Genomic DNA, 18,396 nt, shown 5'->3' with positions numbered 1-18,396 from the left:
TCTCTACGAAAAAAATTAGCCGGGTGTGGTGGTGGGCGCCTGTAATCCCAGCTACTCAGGAGGTTGAGGCACGAAAATTGCTTGAACCCAGGAGGTGGAGGTTGCAGTGAGCCGAGTTGGTGCCACTGCAGTCTAGCCTGGGTGACAGAGCGACAATTCATCTCAAAATACATAAATAATTTAATGGTAAAGCTTAACTGAGAATATACGATGGAAGAAAAAGGCCAATGAAAATAGTGAAAACATTTACATTCTTAAATATGTTATAGAGAATTACAATTTCACTGAGGTTTTGTGAACTTCAAAGTAAATCTGTTTTTCTTCATAATCTTTGACTTAACATTTAACTGTATGACACTAGTGTTTGATTCCCCAATTTCTCAGCTGTACCAACTACAATGAATTCCTTAGATGGCTGCGTCTGCTGCTTTCTGCTCCCATATTCTGTTACACTACAAGGCCTCCAAATCAATCTGTTGGCAAGTCTGATAAAGATTCTTGACTTTGTGGTTTATGGCTCCAGCTTCACAGTTCTATTGACTGCCTAAAATTGAAAGCAGAAATTTGTAATGTGAATTTCTCTGGGAAGAGGATTTATTGCTTTCATCAAATTCTCAAAGACATCTGTGATTCCCCCAAAAGGTTAAAAATCCCTGGTTGAGACAAAAAAGAATACTGAATCAGTTGTCAAGAGACCTCATTTCTACAACTATAGTTCTACTACAGTTTTTTAATTTATAAGTTTTCACATCTATTCTCACTGTAGTCTTTAAGAAGGCAGAAATCATCTCCATTTTACAGATGAGAATATACCCAGAGCTAGAGAAACAGCCAGTACCAAAATCTAGCTTTCCTGGATTCTAATTCATTTTCTTTTCTGCCTCTTCAAAGACAGTGGACCAAATGGAAGGTATTCTGGCATTTTGAAAATAACCGGTTAGTTGAAACACCTATCCTGGTGCTTTTCTTTAATTTGGCTGTGATGTAATAAGAAATACATATTTGGTCTCAGCCCCCAGTACCTGAAACAGAGCTCCTAAAACCCTTGACAGTTCCTGAGTGATAGGAGTGTCTTACACAGAGCTTCTAAACCCCTTGGGATTTCCTGGGTGATAGGAGTGCCTTTTGTTCTAATGTTGCAACTCTTGGTGGGCTCCTGGGTAGCTTTAGAACGGGGGCTATTAGTGACCAAGCCATGATTAGAGGATTAGCACTTTCAGCCCCAACCCCCCATCCTCCAGGGAGGGAAGAGGGGCTGGAGATTGAGTTAATAGTTGATCATACCTATGTGATGAAGCCTCCATAAAAATTCATAAACTACAGGGTTTGGTGAGCATCTAGGTTGGTGACACACCCACATACCAGAAGAGTGGTACACCCCCACTCCATGGGAACAGAAGCTCCTATGTTCAGGACCCTTCTGGACCTCACCCTATGTACCTCTTCAGCTGGCCATTCATCTGTATCCTTTATAATGTCCTTTATAATAAACTGGTGAACAACAGTGTTTCCTTGAGTTCTATGAGCCATTACAGCAAATTATCAAACTTGAGGTTGCGGGAACCCCCAATTTGTACCCAAGTCTAACAGAAGTGTGGGTACACTGGGCACCCAATACTTGTGATGTGTCTGAAGTTGGGGGCAGTCTTGTCAGACCCAACCCTGGGTAGTGTCAGAATTGAATTAAATTGCAGGACACCCAGTCAGTGTCTGCAGAGAATTGGAGAATTACTTGGTGTGGAAACCCCACACATTTGCTTTCTGAAGTGTTGTGAGTAGTGGAACAGTTTTTCTTTATTGGCATATCTTTTTATGGTTTCCTGGAGCCCTCATTATCATCTCTGAATTATTTGTTTTGTTTTTAAACCAAAGTTTCAAAGACAAGTGGGAGTACTGAGTCTTTATCGATTAGTTTAAACCTTTTATGAGGCCCACTGATGTGTTTTCCAGCAGGTAGACATTGTAAAACAACTTTTTATTACTAAAGCTTGGGTTTGTTTCACTGAAATTAGTAGTTTGGTGCAGTTGAAAAGCATTGCCCTGAAATCCAGATGATGTGGATCTAGTTTTGACTTTGCGTAATCTCAGGCAGATTATTTTACTTCTCTGCACTCAGGGATTCTCCTCTAGGGGCTGGGTGGCAATATATAAGAGTGAACCAGCTTTTTAAAAGAACATTTACCCCTTCCTGTCTCCCCCACCAATAATTTAATTGTACATCATCTCCCACCTCCAGCCTCATCATTGTTAGGAGTGGCCCACTGTATGTGTTATAACTCAGGTGTGCTGGGGTTGAAAAAGTTTGAATACTATTTATTTCAGAGCACTCTTCTAGCTCTGATCAAAGTTGATCAAAACTGAGTTGCCCAGAGTAGATTGAATGGGTGGTAAACCACCTGGTTTGATTTGAGAGGGGCTGAGAAGTTTCCTTTTTTCAGAAATATATCTCTTCTGGATTGTTTAGACTCTTCAGATTAAGGATTATCTGTGCTTGAGTCCTCTTTAAAAGGTAAATACTCCAAAGAAGACGAACTCATTTATCAACCTAATGAGATCACTGAATGATGAAAGATCATGTTCACTGGACAAGAACAGGTTACAGAACAGCTACTTTAGGTCCTGCGCAATGAGTCTTGCCCGAGGGAAGAAGAACTGAGAGGGTCACTGAGCTAATGGGAGCATGAGAATCCTGGGTGTTTGGAAAATAAGATGCCACAAGGCCAGAAATGGCACTGAAAGGAGAGATCCAAAGGTACGAATTCAGATTAATCTCATGTGCTTCCTAACCTTGCCCATGTAGGGTTTCTGCCTGGGCAACATGTACTTCATATTTTTAAATCCATATTTTTCTATTTATTCCTGTCAAATTCATTTTGTTGGTTTCAACTCCACTTTTGAGCTATCAAGATCATTCTGAATCGTGATTCTTTCTTATAGCCTAGTGGCCATTCCCCCTAGGAGCAAGTCATCCACAAATTTATTAAGTGTACTTTGTGTGTTTTGATCTAAGTAACTGTTTCTTCGTCTTGGATTCAGGGAGTCTGTAACTCACCTGAAACTATATGTGACACTTTGTGTGTATAAGCATCTTTCAGTGAAGATGAGTTTAGAGTTTTCAGCAGATTCTCAAGGTGTTCCATGACCTCAGAAAAAGGTTACAAGCCACTGATCCAACTATTCATCAGTATTTTGAACAGAACAGTGCTAATAAGGACAGAGCTCTATAAGACTACCAGTAGTGCTTTCTTTCCTGGACTGCACTGATCCATCAAAAATTTTGGGGTGTAATTGTTGACTATTACATGTCAGTCTCTTGCGATTTGCCTCTATAATAAAAATGGAAAGGAAAAATGAATTCCAGCTACTTGGGCATTCTAGTAATTGAGATGTTTACACTGTTGTTTATTTTTTAATCTCTAAATATTAGGTCATTCTTAAGACCTTCATTATTTTGCTTCTTGTGTCCATCAGACACCATATACCATACTATCATATTTAGTATGAATGAAATTATAAATGCATCAGAAATCCCTGACATTTTCTGAAAATGGACGCATCGAAGAAAATGCAGAAATAAACGCTTGCTATCTCTTCTCTCCATGGCTCTAGATAAGTGTAATGTTAGTTTCCATTTTAACTCTCCTTAAAACCTACAGAGACTCTACCTCAATCTGCGTATGGTTATGATTTATATAGAAAGGAGTTTGCAGTTTAAGAAAATATTTTACATGAAAATCTGAAAGTGATAAATGAGAAACTCACTACTTCGTTTAAAAATGATTCACCTTAGAAGGAAGTGAGACACAAAAAGTACATACTGTATCATCCCATATGTATGAGGGCCAAGAAAAGGCAAAGTTAACCTCTAGTGATGGAAAACAATGAGTGATTTCCTAGGTCCAGGGCAATGGTGGGATCGCACAAAGGGGCATGAAGAAACATTTTGGGCTGATGGAAATGTTTTCTCTCTAGATGGGTGTGGTGGTTTCATGGGTATGTGCTCTGTCAAAACTCATCAAATTGTACACTTTAAATGTCTGGTTTATTATACATAAATGCTATGTCAGAAAAGTTGTTTATAAAAGGACTAGCCTTAGGAGTCACTAAAATGAGACATTATGAGTATTATTTATTGAGCCTTAAAGTAAGATTTAAATATGATTAATTCCACAAGTGAAAAGGTAAGTCTACCTGTAAGTTTCTTCAAGGTGAGATGTGGGTGAAATATGATCATGAGAAAGCTTTTCAACAGGGGAAGAAGAAGTGATATCAGTGCATTTTAGTAATATTAGCATTCATATAAGATTGGTATCGCTTTATTAATGTGGAATGTACAGGCAGTAAAACAGGTTATTTAATTAGTTGAAATTATCTAAAATAGATCTTAAGAGTTCACTTAGAACACTTTTCTGGACTGCCTTTCAAAGTAGATAACATCAGACACAGTGATAACATAATAACTCATTCAAAACTAAATTGTACATCACCTATGATATCAACATTTTGTATTCACTGAAGGAAATTATATTTGAAAGTGTTTGCCTGTACATTATTTGACAAAGTTGTGGGGATTTTTTGTTTTTTGTTTGTTTGTTTTCTGTTTTTGTTTTTGTTTTTGAGATGGAATCTCACTCTGTCACCCAGGTTGGAGTGCAGTGGCACAATCTCGGCTCACTGCAACCTCCACCTCCTGGGTTCAAGCGATTCTCCTGCCTCAGCCTCCCAAGTAGCTGGGATTACAGGCATGCACTACCACGCCCAGCTAATTTTTGTATTTTTAGTAGAGAAGGGGTTTCGCCATGTTGGCCAGGCTGGTCTCGAACTCCTGACCTCAGGTGATCCACCTGCCTCGGCCTCCCAAAGTGCTAGGGTTACAGGCATGAAATTGTGTTATTTTTTAAATTTGCCATGCTCAGATATTGGATACCAGGGTGATTTCTTGGGAAATCTAATATGAGGAATGAAGCATTAATTATAAGACCTGATTTTAAATGCTACGTACCAATTAATGTATACCCTTTACATATTCTCCTCTATTGTATTTGGAGAAAATTTTCCAATCTATGAGATAATGCTGATGAATTATTTTCTTAGTGGTCAATATAAAAATGAATGAGGAACTATTCCTAGAAATAATATTGAATCTAATTAATGCCACCTTGTCATATGTGCATGTGGAACATAAGAGTAGCTAAAAAGAGGCCGGGCGCAGTGGCTCATGCCTGTAATCCCAGCATTTTGGGAGGCCAAGGTGGGCGGATCATGAGGTCAGGAGATGGAGACCATCCTGGCTAACAAGGTGAAACCCCATCTCTACTAAAAATACAAAAAATTAGCCGGGCGTGGTGGCACGTGCCTGTAGTCCCAGCTACTCAGGAGGCTCAGGCAGGAGAATCGCTTGAACCCAGGGAGCGGAGGTTGCAGTGAGCCGAGATCGCACCACTACAATCACAGCCTGCGCGACGGAGCAAGACTCTGTCTAAAATAAAAAAAAAAGAGTAGTTAAAAAGAGAGAAATAATATTTTCTGAAATAACAACACAGGTACTGTTGCAAAACTCAACTAAGTTAGAAATCACTTGCCTTGTCATTTGTTATGCTTACATGTTAGTAAAATTGTTAGTATTCTATATTGGTAATACAGGAACCCTTGCTGATTTAGCTGTTATCTTGGCGTGTTTATTCTGGATTCATAGTAGGAATGAGCACCTTGTTAGAAGAAGGTTGGTCAAAATGGAAGGAGGAGGTGGAGGTTGGTTAGGTTATTTGAATTCCAAATGGCAGTAATGGGTTCCTTAATGATTAATGCTGTACTTAGGCCACCAGCCTATGCCTTAACCACTCCCTTTTCATCTTCACTTAAGGGCTCAACTACAACCCCAGGCTCTGACTCTGGCTCTGGCTCTGGCTCTGGCTCCAATTCCGACTGCGTTTCTGGCTCCAGCTCCAGCTCGATGTCAAGGTCAGGCACTGCCATAGGCTCTGATCCTGGGGCAGGCTCTGGGGCAGGCTCCTGAGTAGGCTTTGGCTCATAGTCTGGTTCTTGGATGGTATCAGGGCCAGTCTCATGAATGGAAGATGGTAGAGTTACTTCTAGTTGGGTAGCGTCTCCTCTTGGCATTGCTTCGCTTTCTCCCCTTGGGTTTATCTTTGTCATTGGCCTGCAAGAAAGAAGGCCCAGAAAAGAACAAGTTAGGGAGATGCTAACTTTGAAATTTCATGTGAAACCATATGTTCTGTAGCTTCAATGACCATAGGTCCCAGACTTCAGGAAATCTGTTATTTCTGATATTCTGACTCATTGTCAGGCCATAGGTCATTTTGGATTCAGAAAGGTTAGGTCTCAACAATATCGTGAAAGTTTAAGAAAGAGCAGTGTTTCAAGGTGGGAAAATAATGTCAGAATGAAAGAGTCTAAGAATCTAATAAGGTCTTTAAGGTCCAAATTCATAGCTCTGATGTATCGCTATTTCTCACTCCATCTAGTACAATACTTGGCACCTGGTTGATACCCAATAGATAGTTGTAGAAGCAAGGAGATGAAAAAAATGAATGAGTGAGATACACACTAGGAAAGAAATAGAGTGATTAAGAGCATGAGCTGTGGGCTGGGCCACATTCTAACTTCTGTGTTCCCTGGGCACTGTCCTTGTGGGTCTCTTGTTCCATAAAAAAATTTAAAATTATATTTCATGACTATGTTGGTATTAAGACAAGTATGTTAGTATTATATATGAAAATGTTTTCTTGGACCTAAAACTGTTGTGATAGCTAAATGAGTTGATGTACATAAAGTGCTTAGAACAGAGCCCGGCACACAGCACTCAATAAATAGCAGCCATCATCATTCTTTTTTAAATTCAATGAGAGTAAACAGAAAGATACCTCTGATATCTTATAATAAAAGGAGTGCTTAGGAATTGATGACTGAAAAAGACATGCCTGAGAAATGTTTGTATTCAAGTAAAGACAACAAAATGAAGGCTTACTCAAGTTCCGCGATGGTCTTAGAATTTCTTTCTTTTGCCTTTGCTTTTGCCTTATTCCTTGCGAAGCACACAACAGAGATGATGATGGCGGCACCTACCAGGCTACCAATCAAGGCCCCAACAATGATTCCAACTTCTGGATCTGAAGGATACAAGCAGCTGGTTAATAAAGTGGAATATATTGTCATTTTATAATGTGTGTTTGTGACTAGTGGGGAATATCAGGGCCATTCACATAGTGGGAAAATGACTTGTATAGGCTAGGGAAATGGAAACTCCTAGAACTCTGTCATTTGGACTCACAGTGGGAGAAGACTATTGACATTTGTGCACATAAAGAATAAAATGTGGCCAACTTGGAGGAGGTGGGGTTGCTTTTGAAATGGGATTTAGAGAAAAGAGTCTTGAGACACCATGGAGTTGTGATCTGGTCACTAGAGATAAGCCTCTGTTACAGGCAGGGACATTTCACTAGGCTTTCCCAGAGCACAGGTGAAATTGGTCCCTAAAAACCTCCCCCATGGCGTCAATGCTTACGAAGGAACCTTATGCACTCTGGTCACTGGGAAGTGATATGCCCATTTTGATAAACAGGCATCTGGTTTATTGTCTCGGTCTATGGACAAACTTAATGAGTGGGACATTATCCAGCTGAGCACCAGACCTTCAAGCCCTGAGGTGTTGTCTCTGGAAGACCACATCTGGGTTATAAGCCAACCCATCCCCATCTGCCTCCCCTCACACAAGGATGGACACCTTATATTTTGAGCTGCCTGATAATAATTCCTTTAACTTTTTATGATTAAGAGAATGTAAGTAAATAGTTTAAAAAGTCAAATAGTTCTACTACATGTCTCACAAAAACAGCAGTTCCCTGCCCGACTCCTTCCCGTTTCTGAGTCCCATTCACGAAAGGCAACCACTCTTAACTCTTTTTAAAAGTCTTCTTGCCCCCATGTTTTTATTATGTTTGCTCTGATATGTCCTACCTTTTTTCCATTCCATCATTTTCTTTCAACTTCGTACCCTAGAAGTTGGAGATTGAGCTCTTTTACACCACTCCCCTCACACCCACCATGTTCTTCCAAAATAGTTATATCACAAGTTTTAGTTAAATCCAAGTTTGCAGTAGTATGGCTATATAAATATTGTTCACAGCTGAGGAACACAGTATACTATGATTCTTTCTTGTACAACATTTACAAAAATTTTCCCGGAGGTTAATAATTGCTTCATTTGGGGATTAATAAATGCATTATCACTCATCCCAAAATTTCCAACAAAACCATTAAACTTCTTTCAATTGATTCAAACATATCAGATGATGTATCGGTTTCTTGTGATTTTTCCCTCAGAGACATGCCATGTGAAGCCCTCCATTCTCTTCCCCCATCATGACCTGGTTGCCCTCCTAAGCCTGCTGCTCTACCGTCATCCTTCAGCTTTCCCATTTTATAGATGATGAGGCTTTGCAAGTTCCTTCAAGATCCTGCTCAAATAGCACTTGGTTGGTAAAGCCATCCCAGTTCTATAAGCATAATTTTCCTCCTTTGGTGCTCTATAGACCCTGTTCAGACTTCTATTATAGGATTTAGCATGTTTTAGTTGTGTTTGTCCCTCTAGCTGAACTGTGAGCTCCTTGAGTATAGGACATACATCTTCTTTATCTCTGTATCTTTATCACCTAGGACAGTCCCTGGAACACAGTAGATATTCAATAAATATTTGAGGAAGGAAGGAAGAAAGAAGGGATGTGGGAGGGAGAGAGGAAGGCAGTGCTGGACATCATTGGAAAAAAGACTAGAAAGGAAGCAATGCTCAAGTCCAAATCCTACATATCTCTACATCTGCAGTATGATTGTACCTCTGAGAAGGCAAAAAGATATTGAGGGAATTCTAAAGAAAGATAACAGAAATGATGCAGGAAATATAGCTGAAAGTGATATGAGAATAAAGGAGCAAACTTCAGGAGAAATAAAAGGAAGAAAGTTCAGGTGCATAGGAAGAGCAAAAACCCACTGGAACTTGCCATCCCTGGATATGGCATATATTAAAACCACAAATTCAAAGTAAGTTTGAAAAAAGATCCTAAGTGTTATTAAGTGATCCTTGAGATGTTTGGTGAGATATTCCTTGTGAGGAGTTGCCCCTGGGTCAGCTCAATTGGACAATTCCAGGAGTCTTAAATCTTACACTCAGAGAGTGAGTAAGCACCTTCGAATAGGAAAATTGAGGTTTAGAGGCATCCTGGCTCTGCCAGTTACTAACTGGATGACCTTGGGCAAGTCATTTACTTCCCTGAGCTTCAGTGTTCTTTTCAGCAAAATGAGGCCGACAATAGTCTGCCTCCCTAGATAGGGGTGGTTGGGAGGAAAGAGTGAGATAATACTCAGCATAATTCATGCTCCACAAATAGTAGCTACCGTGATTGTGGGTACGAGTGTTATTATTATAATACTATTATTATTAGTGGCAGATCTTTGCAAGGTATATGTTTGTCAGAGCTACAGTGTCACCTGGATTTACCAACAGCATCACAAAGAGAAATTCAGCCTGCTGTTACCAGAAAGGCTTCTTTTTTAGTATTGAATAGTAATACCTACCTTCTAGCGATTTTGTGAAGCTTAAACAAATTGCTTTTTGTAAAGGATTTAGGGCAGCATATGGCATATATTATTATGTGAGCATTAGATATTAGGATGGTCATTCATCATATCAGCCTGTATATAAAGCACACAAATCTCCAGAGAAGCAGGAAGCACTAACCGGGGATCCTAACTAATTTATTTGGCTGACAGGCCCAGACTACTTGATTTAAGGAGAAACCGTTAAAGTTGTATGGTCAACTCACGTGAAGAAGTGAGATCGATTTCGCAGGAACTATTGCCAAGTCTGTTGATGGCAGTACACTGGTAATAACCTTGTTCAAAATTTGTCAGATTTCCAATGACCAAAATCCCGGTGGTTGGGTCTGTTGAAACCAGGGAATAGACTTTTGAGATCTCTTCTGTGCATACAGATAACATCAGTGTAACAGATCACCCAATGTCCACCCACTCCCCCATATTGGCCTCTCTTTCTTGAGATGTTCAGGATTCAACTAGGCCCCTCAGGACTGTTCCAGTGCTAACTCACCTGGGACCATGCCTGTTCCCTACATATTCACCATCTCTGAGCTGGCTTTTAGAATTTGGGGAGTAGACCAGAACACAGTCATCGTGTTGGGAGACAGGCATTCTTTTTACATTACCAGCCCCCCCCCCCCACCCGCCACCACTGAGAAAACAAGAAGATTGAACTGTAAGGTCAAGCAGCCAACCACACACTCCTGCTGTCATCCAACCACAGACACCAGGCCTTTCCAGGGTCTACTGCAGGTTACACTTACTGAAGTTTTCTTTCACTGGCACGATGTCTCTTCCCTCAAGTTTATGCCAGTAGTACACAGGGGAAGGTGTTCCAAGCGCAGAGAGACAGGAAAGGGAAATAGTGTGGCCAGTTTCTGGTCTTCCTTGAATGCTACAAAGGGGCTTAGAAGGTTTCACTGTAAGGCAATGACAAAGAATAAAAATTCTTTAGGATGAATGGCATTCTGTGACAATTGCAGTCACTTCCTCACTTTCATTTTGAATAATATGTGTGTTTATTTATTTTTAAAAAAAATTCTTGGCCAGGCGCAGTGGCTCATGCCTGTAATCCCAGCAATTTGGAAGGCCGAGGTAGGTGGATCACCTGAGGTCAGGAGTTCGAGACCAGCCTGGCCAATGTGATGAAACACCATCTCTACTAAAAATACAAAAATTAGCTGGGCGTGGTGGTGGGCGCCTGTAATCCCAGCTACTTGGGAGGGTGAGGCAGTAGAATCACTTGAATCTGGGAGGCGGAGGTTGCAGTAAGCCAAGATCACGCCACTGCACTCCATCCTGAGCAACAAAGTGAGACTGGGTCTCCACAAAAAAAAAAAAAAAAATTATTAAAATGTATTTTGGCAGTTTTCTGCTTGCACCACCAGGTGGGAGTAGAGCACTTCAGGTGCAGGGCCCTTCTAGTCAAGAGGCCATTAAGATTCAAATAGTGACTCCTCTGTCTGCCTCCTCCTCAGATTTATAACCATGAATTTCCGCATTGTGTCTTAAAATATGCCTTTATTAAAACAGCCAAATATAAGCAAATACTAAATGACCAGGAATATAGTTTATGCTTTAAAAGCACAGTTTTAAAGGAAAATAGAACCCTTAAATACTCTGAGATAACCTATTATTCTTTTTAAAATATTTAATGCTGTATTTCTCTTTTCTCTCATGATTATTTTCTTTTTTTTTTTTGCATTTGTTCATCTGTGGGTGACACAAATAGTTGAAAGGTTTGAATTTGCCTGTGTGCATCATCAGTAGGGGAAGTCCATTTGGGGGGTGCACGCTACTCAGCACTGAAATATTTATTCATCCTTCACTCAGCAAGCACCCATGCCTTCTGTGGGCCTGGCATGGGACTAGGCACCAGGAATTCAAAAGTAACTTTGACACAGTTCTAAAGTGGGGTGGGAGAGGGATGAGAGATGACTTTAGAGAGGGAAAGAGGCCTCCAAGACCACAGCAGGAAGAACAGGTTTTAGGTGAAGGGGTGACAAGGAGGAAGGGGTACTAATGAGGTCAGTCCAGGACATAGAGTTTTAGCTGCTTATGAAAACATGTCAGGGGAGAAGTCCTGTGGGAAGCTGGGAATCTGAATCTCATCATTCATCTTACTTACTTGCACGGTTTATTCTATCTTACATATCTTATACATTTATATATCTATCATATCTACATATCTATCTTATATCTCATCTTATTTATTTTATATCTATACATCTATCTTATACACCTTATATATCTATCTTATATACAGACAATGATGTAAATTTCTATACTTTCCAACTCACCTTGCTTATCTTCATTTTGCTCTAGAACCCTTTAAAGCTTAGGTTCTCTAATTTAGGTGAGTTAGACATGAAATGTGTCATATTACTCAGTCCTACAGCTCTTACCTGAGACGCAGTGGTTAAGGGCACAGCTCTGGATCCACACAGAATACGGGCTTTGTAACTCTACCCTGGATCTGTATAGGCAAGTTACCTAACTTAGCCAAACCTCAGCTGACTCATCTGTAAAACGTGACTAAGAGATTATCTAACCTCTGGCTGATCCAAATATTAAATACAATAATAAATATAGGGCCTAGAACCTGGAATTTCTGTTGGCCACAGCAGGACTAATTCCTGCTACTAAAGTTACTCTCCCATTGACTTCTGCTCAGTTCAGCCTTCCCAGACTCTCATTATCTGTACACAGGTGCGAGAAGACAGATGCGTATAGCTATAATTCTTAAACATTTTACTAGCCCTATCTTTTAAGCAGGTGTCTTTTTAATTAAAAGAAGTATCCTTCTACTTAGTTCTTTATTCTTTCTTATCAAAGATTTTCTCAGGTAGGAACAACTTGTTGGATGTGCCTATCCTAAACTAAGCTATTTAACCAGAAGTCCATTGCAGCTATCACTAGATTTAGATACTGCCTTTTTAAAAAGATGGCTATTGTATAGCCTTTACAGCAGAATAGAACAATTTGAACAGAAAATTAAATGGGGGTGTTTCATCACAAAGTTGGACACCAGGACTTGAACTAAATTATGGCAAAAACCTGGAATGACTTGCACTGATTTCTTGAGCCCAGAATCAAACCCAGATAGGCATTTTTTTTGCTTAGAATATTTTTCTCCTTTTATTTTTTATTAACAAAACATTTAGTGAATCACTTTGAACCAAGTCCCAAACCTATATATTTTCTAAAACTACTGACCCAGGATTGAACTGACATTTCATCCAGTTAAAGTCCCCAGTGGAACTTGGGTATTTTACTGGCAAAGCCATTGATCTACCATTTAGCTTTATTGCTTTCAACAGAATTGGGGTGGGAGGAAAAGGCTCAGCTCAGAAAAAAAAGAAAAAAGAAAAAAGAAAGTGCTTCAGTAGGTTCTTAAACCTTCCCTAAATCAATCATTTTCTTTTTATGTGCCAAATTGCGGAAGGTAGATGATGCTCATTCCAAATGCACACAAAATAATTATTCAAACTTGATCTGGGTATTTTTCAGAGATTAATTTTCCAAGGTTGTCATACCTAATGGAAAGCTCTCAAATGAATGGCCATCCAAACCACCTGGTTCTTTGCCCATTGCTGTTTCCTTCACCTAAACTGTGCCTTGCCATCTCAGCCCCTCTTCTTCATCACACACTCTTGCACATCCTTCAACATTCAGCACAAAAGTCACTTTCCTCAATAAGCCTTCTCCAATTCCTGATACAGCTTTTTGCCCTTTCCCCTGTGCCCTCATAGCTCTCCTCTCATACCTCCACTGAAAGCTTTTATGTTACGCGTCTGTCTCCTTCACTAGACTGAATTTTAGAGGGCTAAGACCCTATCTTTTACATTTCCCCATGTCCATTGCTTAGCACAGTAACTGGCACGTGTGCTCAGGGTTTGTTAAATGAATTCATGCATGAACGAGTAAATGCATGGGATTGATGCTCACTGCTGGGTAACAAAACATCTGAAAGATACATTGCTATGAGAGTCATCTTTAAGGAAATATCAACACCTCTCCCCACAATTAACCTGTCTCTCTTACCCACCTGTCCCCATCTTGCCTCACCTTTCAGTCAGGGCAAGCAAAATTGTCACTCATATACAATGAGATTTGAGAATTGCAAATAGTCGCTGCAATTTTTAGAGAAAATTAGCAGTCTCAAATTTTCCAAAAAGCCTACATTTGGAGGAGGCCTTTGTTCTTTGCCCAATTAACAAAAACAATATTTTTTAGAGTTCCTAAACAAACAAGGAAATCCACAGACCCTTCTGCCTCTTACCTTGTCTGGATCCTGGCTGCTTAAGGAAAAGTCATGACACAGAGCTATCTGACACAAAGACTCATGGGAAAAAACACCTCTGAGAGGAAGTGACCCTCAACTTCTTATGGAAATTGATTTGGGATCCTCTGAGCTTTAAATTTAAGAATATTAACCTTCTTGTCTAACTTTATCTCAGGGCTATTTCCAAGCTCTGAGATGAAGAGACTTGGCTTCTTTAGATTGTTTCTGGTCAGAACATCCCAGAACCAGGAAGCAACAGAAAATCATTAGCTAATCCCTCCAGTTTTTGAACATTTAAAAACCCCTTTGATCTCCAGTATTTCATTTTATAGGTAAAATAACAAAACTGTTCATAACAAACCTGTAAAGAAGACAGGGCAGAAATTATAACCCCTCCTCACAATGGTCAGAGAAAGGTGGACTGACTTGTATAAGGTCACTGAGTACAGAGTAAGATCTAAAACTCAGGTCTTCTGAGTGCCAGTTTGATGCTTTGGCATTTATAGCACATCACTTAGTTCCCATGTATATAACTAGTTGATATGGTTTGGATCTGTGTCCGCACCCAAACCTCATGTCAAATTGTAATCACTAATCTTGGCGATAGGGCCTGGTGAGAGGTGACTGGATCATGGGGGCGGATTTCCCCCTCGGTGCTGATCTTGTGACAGTGAGTGAGTGCTCATAAGACCTGGTTGTTTAAAAGTGTGTGGCATCTTCCCCTCCCCTTCCTCCTGTTCCAGCCATGTGAGACATCTTGCCTCCCCTTTGCCTTCTGCCATGATTGTAAGTTTCCTGAGGCTTCCCAAGAAGCTGCTATGCTTCCTGTACAGCCTGCAGAACCGTGAGACAATTAAACCTCTTTTACTTATAAATTACCCAGTCTCAGGTATTTCTTTACAGCAATGCAAGAATAGACTAATACACTAGTCTTCCAAACTGAAACAGAAACTCTCCCAGGAATTTGCTTGAGTAATACTTCTCTTGTCTGTTCCTGTACCCCAATTCCTGGCACAGAACTCAGTGAGATAAAAATATGATTGATTAAGCTAACCCACTCTTAAAAAATAGCTCTTAGGTACCTTTCCCTCTTTCCCAGGTGGGTAGATGCAGTGGCAAACCTCACAGTAAATGTCAGCTGGTTCCTTTGTGGCATTACCTGAGTGGCAAGCCAGGACAACTGTAAACAGTTCTCTTAGGTATGCACCTTGTTACCAATTGCTGCTTTTCCAAGCTACTCAACTATTAAGTCACTGATTTGATGTAGTTCCTCCTTTCTTGTGATGTGTGCACACAGCTTGAGAGCAGCAATGACTAGATCAGCTTCATTTGGGGCTACCTAGAAGTGGGAAAATGCTCATCTCAACTGGTCTGTCTGTAAGAGTTGAGGATTGGCAGCCCTTTCATCCCTTGCTTCGATACTTCCCAATACCAGCCTGCAGATGGAAGTTTAGCCCACATTGTCCTCTCAGACAGAGATTGGAAGGACTTCTAGAAATGGCCAAAACTGGGAGCTTCCCAAGGGCAAAAACAACACCTCCATCACTGTAACTCAATAAATACTGAACAAATGAGATTCCAAATTCATTTTAAGAGCAGATACGGCTTGCCCAATATCATATAATGAATATTTGTATGTAAATATGTTGATTCTCAACACTAGATTAATTTCAGTCCTTTTTCCAAATAACATTAGCATTTTAAAAAAGGGACTCTCCTGTCTTTATTTAAAAGAATAATTTAATGGTGGGAATTGTGTCGAGCTTAAAAGGAATAATAAGTTGACAGTAGTCTCCCCCAGGTAGATCTGGCTGTAAATGGAGGTTTCCTCTAAAAGAGTTGCTAGTGATCATTTTGTGGGACAGTGGATTGTCTCATCTGTTCTCATTCCATCCCTCAGAGATAGGGATCACTGGAGGTTGGGTCATCTACTGCTGTCATTTTGGCAGCCCGTTTGCACAATTGTTCTGCATGTTTTATGAGTGATTTCTCAGTGTTACTGTTTTGGTTGGGCTGGTGGCTTGTCTCTATTTCCCTGATAATGAAAATATTAGGGAGTATATTTACCTACAGAGACTTAATTGGCATCATAACTCACTGTCCTGGCTCATTCAGTGTCCTAACTTTTTCCAAGAAAAGAAAAAGCAGAAAAAAGTGCTCATACCTAACACACTGACGTTGAGGACGCCTTGGTTTTGGCCGAGAAAGTCTGGGGGGTTGTTAACATCGCAGATGTAAATTCCACTGTCTGCTGGCTGCATACGCGAGATAGTGATAGATGCATTACCTGGATCGTTGGACCCTGTAATTCGATCTTTAAATTGCCCGATGGCTACAGCTTGTCCACCTTGAGAAAAGTAAATCTAGACAGAAAAATAACAGAAATGAGAACTGGAGAGTGTCCAGGACTAGGATAAGCTACCTGAAAGCTTCTTCTAAACACATTACCTTTGATAAAGAAGCAGCATCTTCCCCCCACCAGGAACAGGTCCCTGTGGCCAAGGTTTCTCAACTCAGTGGGGCACTTTAGTTTGCTCACAGCTGCGCATTTGGCCCTCAGAGCAGCTCTGTGATGTCATCAGGGCAGGGATTAGTATGCCTATCTTACAGAGGAGGAGGTAGCTGGAGCTGACAGGATTCAACACCTAAGCTTGGGCTAGGAGATCAAGATGCTCACTTAATGAATCCACCTGAGAGAAACTCATTATGTAGAACACAAATGTCTGATGGGAAACCAAAACCATCATTTTTTTTTTTTACCATTTTATAAACTTCTTAAAATTTGAATTTACCTTACCCAGTGAGACTATCTGGTTTCCTTAAATGTTCAAATGTTCATGCTCCTTTTAGACACACCTACTCTTTTGGATAGACAAACTTGGGTTTGTTTTGTTTATCAGAAGCAAAGCGGAAAAGCATCTTAGAAATCATCTGGTCCCATCCCTTTATAGTGGTGTTGTGAAGATGAAACTAAGAAATCTAGTAAAGGACCTCGGAAGTGCTCAGCCAATGATAGCTACCATCTTTCTCCCCATGTGGCAGAAGGCAGAACTGGAATTCTTCTATCATTTAAACAAATAAGGCATCTCAGACCCAGAGAGATTAAGTGACCCATCTGAAGCCACAAGGGCTCATTTATTATTATTATAACTTATTAAACTTAAGATCTGGATTCTAGTCCCATCTCTATTAAAGAGCACAGATACTTAGATCATAATGGCAACTGTGGGAGCAGCATGATGTGGTGGAAAGGGTCCTGGTCTAGGGGTCAGGTGGCCTGAGTTAGTCACAGCTCTGCCCCTCACTGTGACATAGTTAGGGGAGGTGGCCTCTAGTCATGCCTCCATGGCAGCCTGGTTTTAGATAAGAAACAAAGTTATTTAATCTCTCCAACCTTTACTTTCCACATCTGAATGAGAAAAGAGAGTAATGTTTTCCAAAGTATGATATGTATTTACCAAGTATAGGCATTTAAGTTGATTTTAGGTAGTATATAAATGAAAACTTACAAATTTCAATGTGTATTAGAAACAGAAAAATCTAGCACATTAAATCTATGACTTCCTGAATATTGTTGCATAGGGTAGATTAAGGTAGATATTTTTTAAGATTTTAAGAAAACAAGTCAATACAGAAAATAACATTAAATAACAAATAGTGCTGGTGATACACAAATATGACAAAAATCATGTAGATGGTACATGAATGACTGAAGCCAGGAAATCACTGGATTAGGTAATTCCTGAGGTCCCTTCATAATACACACCTTCTATGTACATGTTTTGTTGGTTTCATGTAAATGTATATTATTCAAGTGATTGTTATTGTTCAATAAACTGTATTGTCTTAGTCTGGTGAGACTAATTTTTCATAAAATCTACTGGAAGGCCTTACAGTTCATTTAATTCACTTCCCTCACTTTACAGAAGAAACCAAAGCCCAGAGAGGTTAAAAAATAAAAGACAAAATTGACAGTTGAGACAGATCTGGAATCCAATTTTCCTAATTCCTTGTACTGTGGGCTTTACCTTAATAGGCCAATAAAAGAGGGAAAGCAATTAGAAAACCAAAAGATATTGTCTAGATGAATTCAAGTGTATTCTCCTTTAAGCAGAAAGTCAATATATTTTAAAACTAAGGCAGAAAGCTGGATTTTGAGGGAAAAATCCCAGGAAAAGAGTACATTTACAGAGAAAACTATTTGTTTCTCTCCCGTTTTTTCTAACATCAACGTGCTTTCTTGCCTGCATTATAAATGCAGCCATTTATAATTCATTCATTCACACCTACTGAAATCACAAACTCTTGCCCCAGAATGGTCTTGTTTGACTTCCAAACCAGAAAGCCAGGATTAACTCCAGGTATTCAAGTGGGACAGAAGGAGGTTCAATACATCAGAGGATTACTTTCATTTGAGTTGACACCCACGCTATCAGGCTTTCAATTTCACTAGGCAGCATGGGGCTTATTTACTTTCTAATTGACAGTTTGAGGTCTTG

General features: G+C 39.9%; 1 protein-coding gene across 7 annotated transcripts in view; it reads right to left on the bottom strand.

The window, feature by feature from the left end:
* Window positions 1-4,109: 4,109 nt before the first annotated feature.
* VSIG1 (V-set and immunoglobulin domain containing 1) overlaps window positions 4,110-18,396 on the bottom strand; it is a 33,950-nt gene continuing 19,663 nt past the window's right edge. Inside the window, exons 3-8 of one of the 7 annotated variants that reach the window (XR_010154616.1) lie at window positions 16,062-16,260; window positions 10,377-10,532; window positions 9,840-9,959; window positions 6,989-7,130; window positions 5,453-6,160; window positions 4,110-4,687 (exon numbers count right to left, since the gene is read on the bottom strand). Coding sequence is in view for 3 of the 7 variants with exons in the window: in XM_009439455.3 (XP_009437730.1) it covers window positions 5,827-6,160; window positions 6,989-7,130; window positions 9,840-9,959; window positions 10,377-10,532; window positions 16,062-16,260 (951 nt within the window). In the remaining 4 variants the exon portion in view is untranslated. 7 annotated transcript variants of the gene reach the window in all.

The sequence above is a fragment of the Pan troglodytes genome, chromosome X, assembly GCF_028858775.2.
Source record: "Pan troglodytes isolate AG18354 chromosome X, NHGRI_mPanTro3-v2.0_pri, whole genome shotgun sequence".
In the NCBI taxonomy this organism is placed as follows: Eukaryota; Metazoa; Chordata; class Mammalia; order Primates; family Hominidae; genus Pan; species Pan troglodytes.
This window is presented reverse-complemented; position numbering and strand designations above follow the sequence as displayed.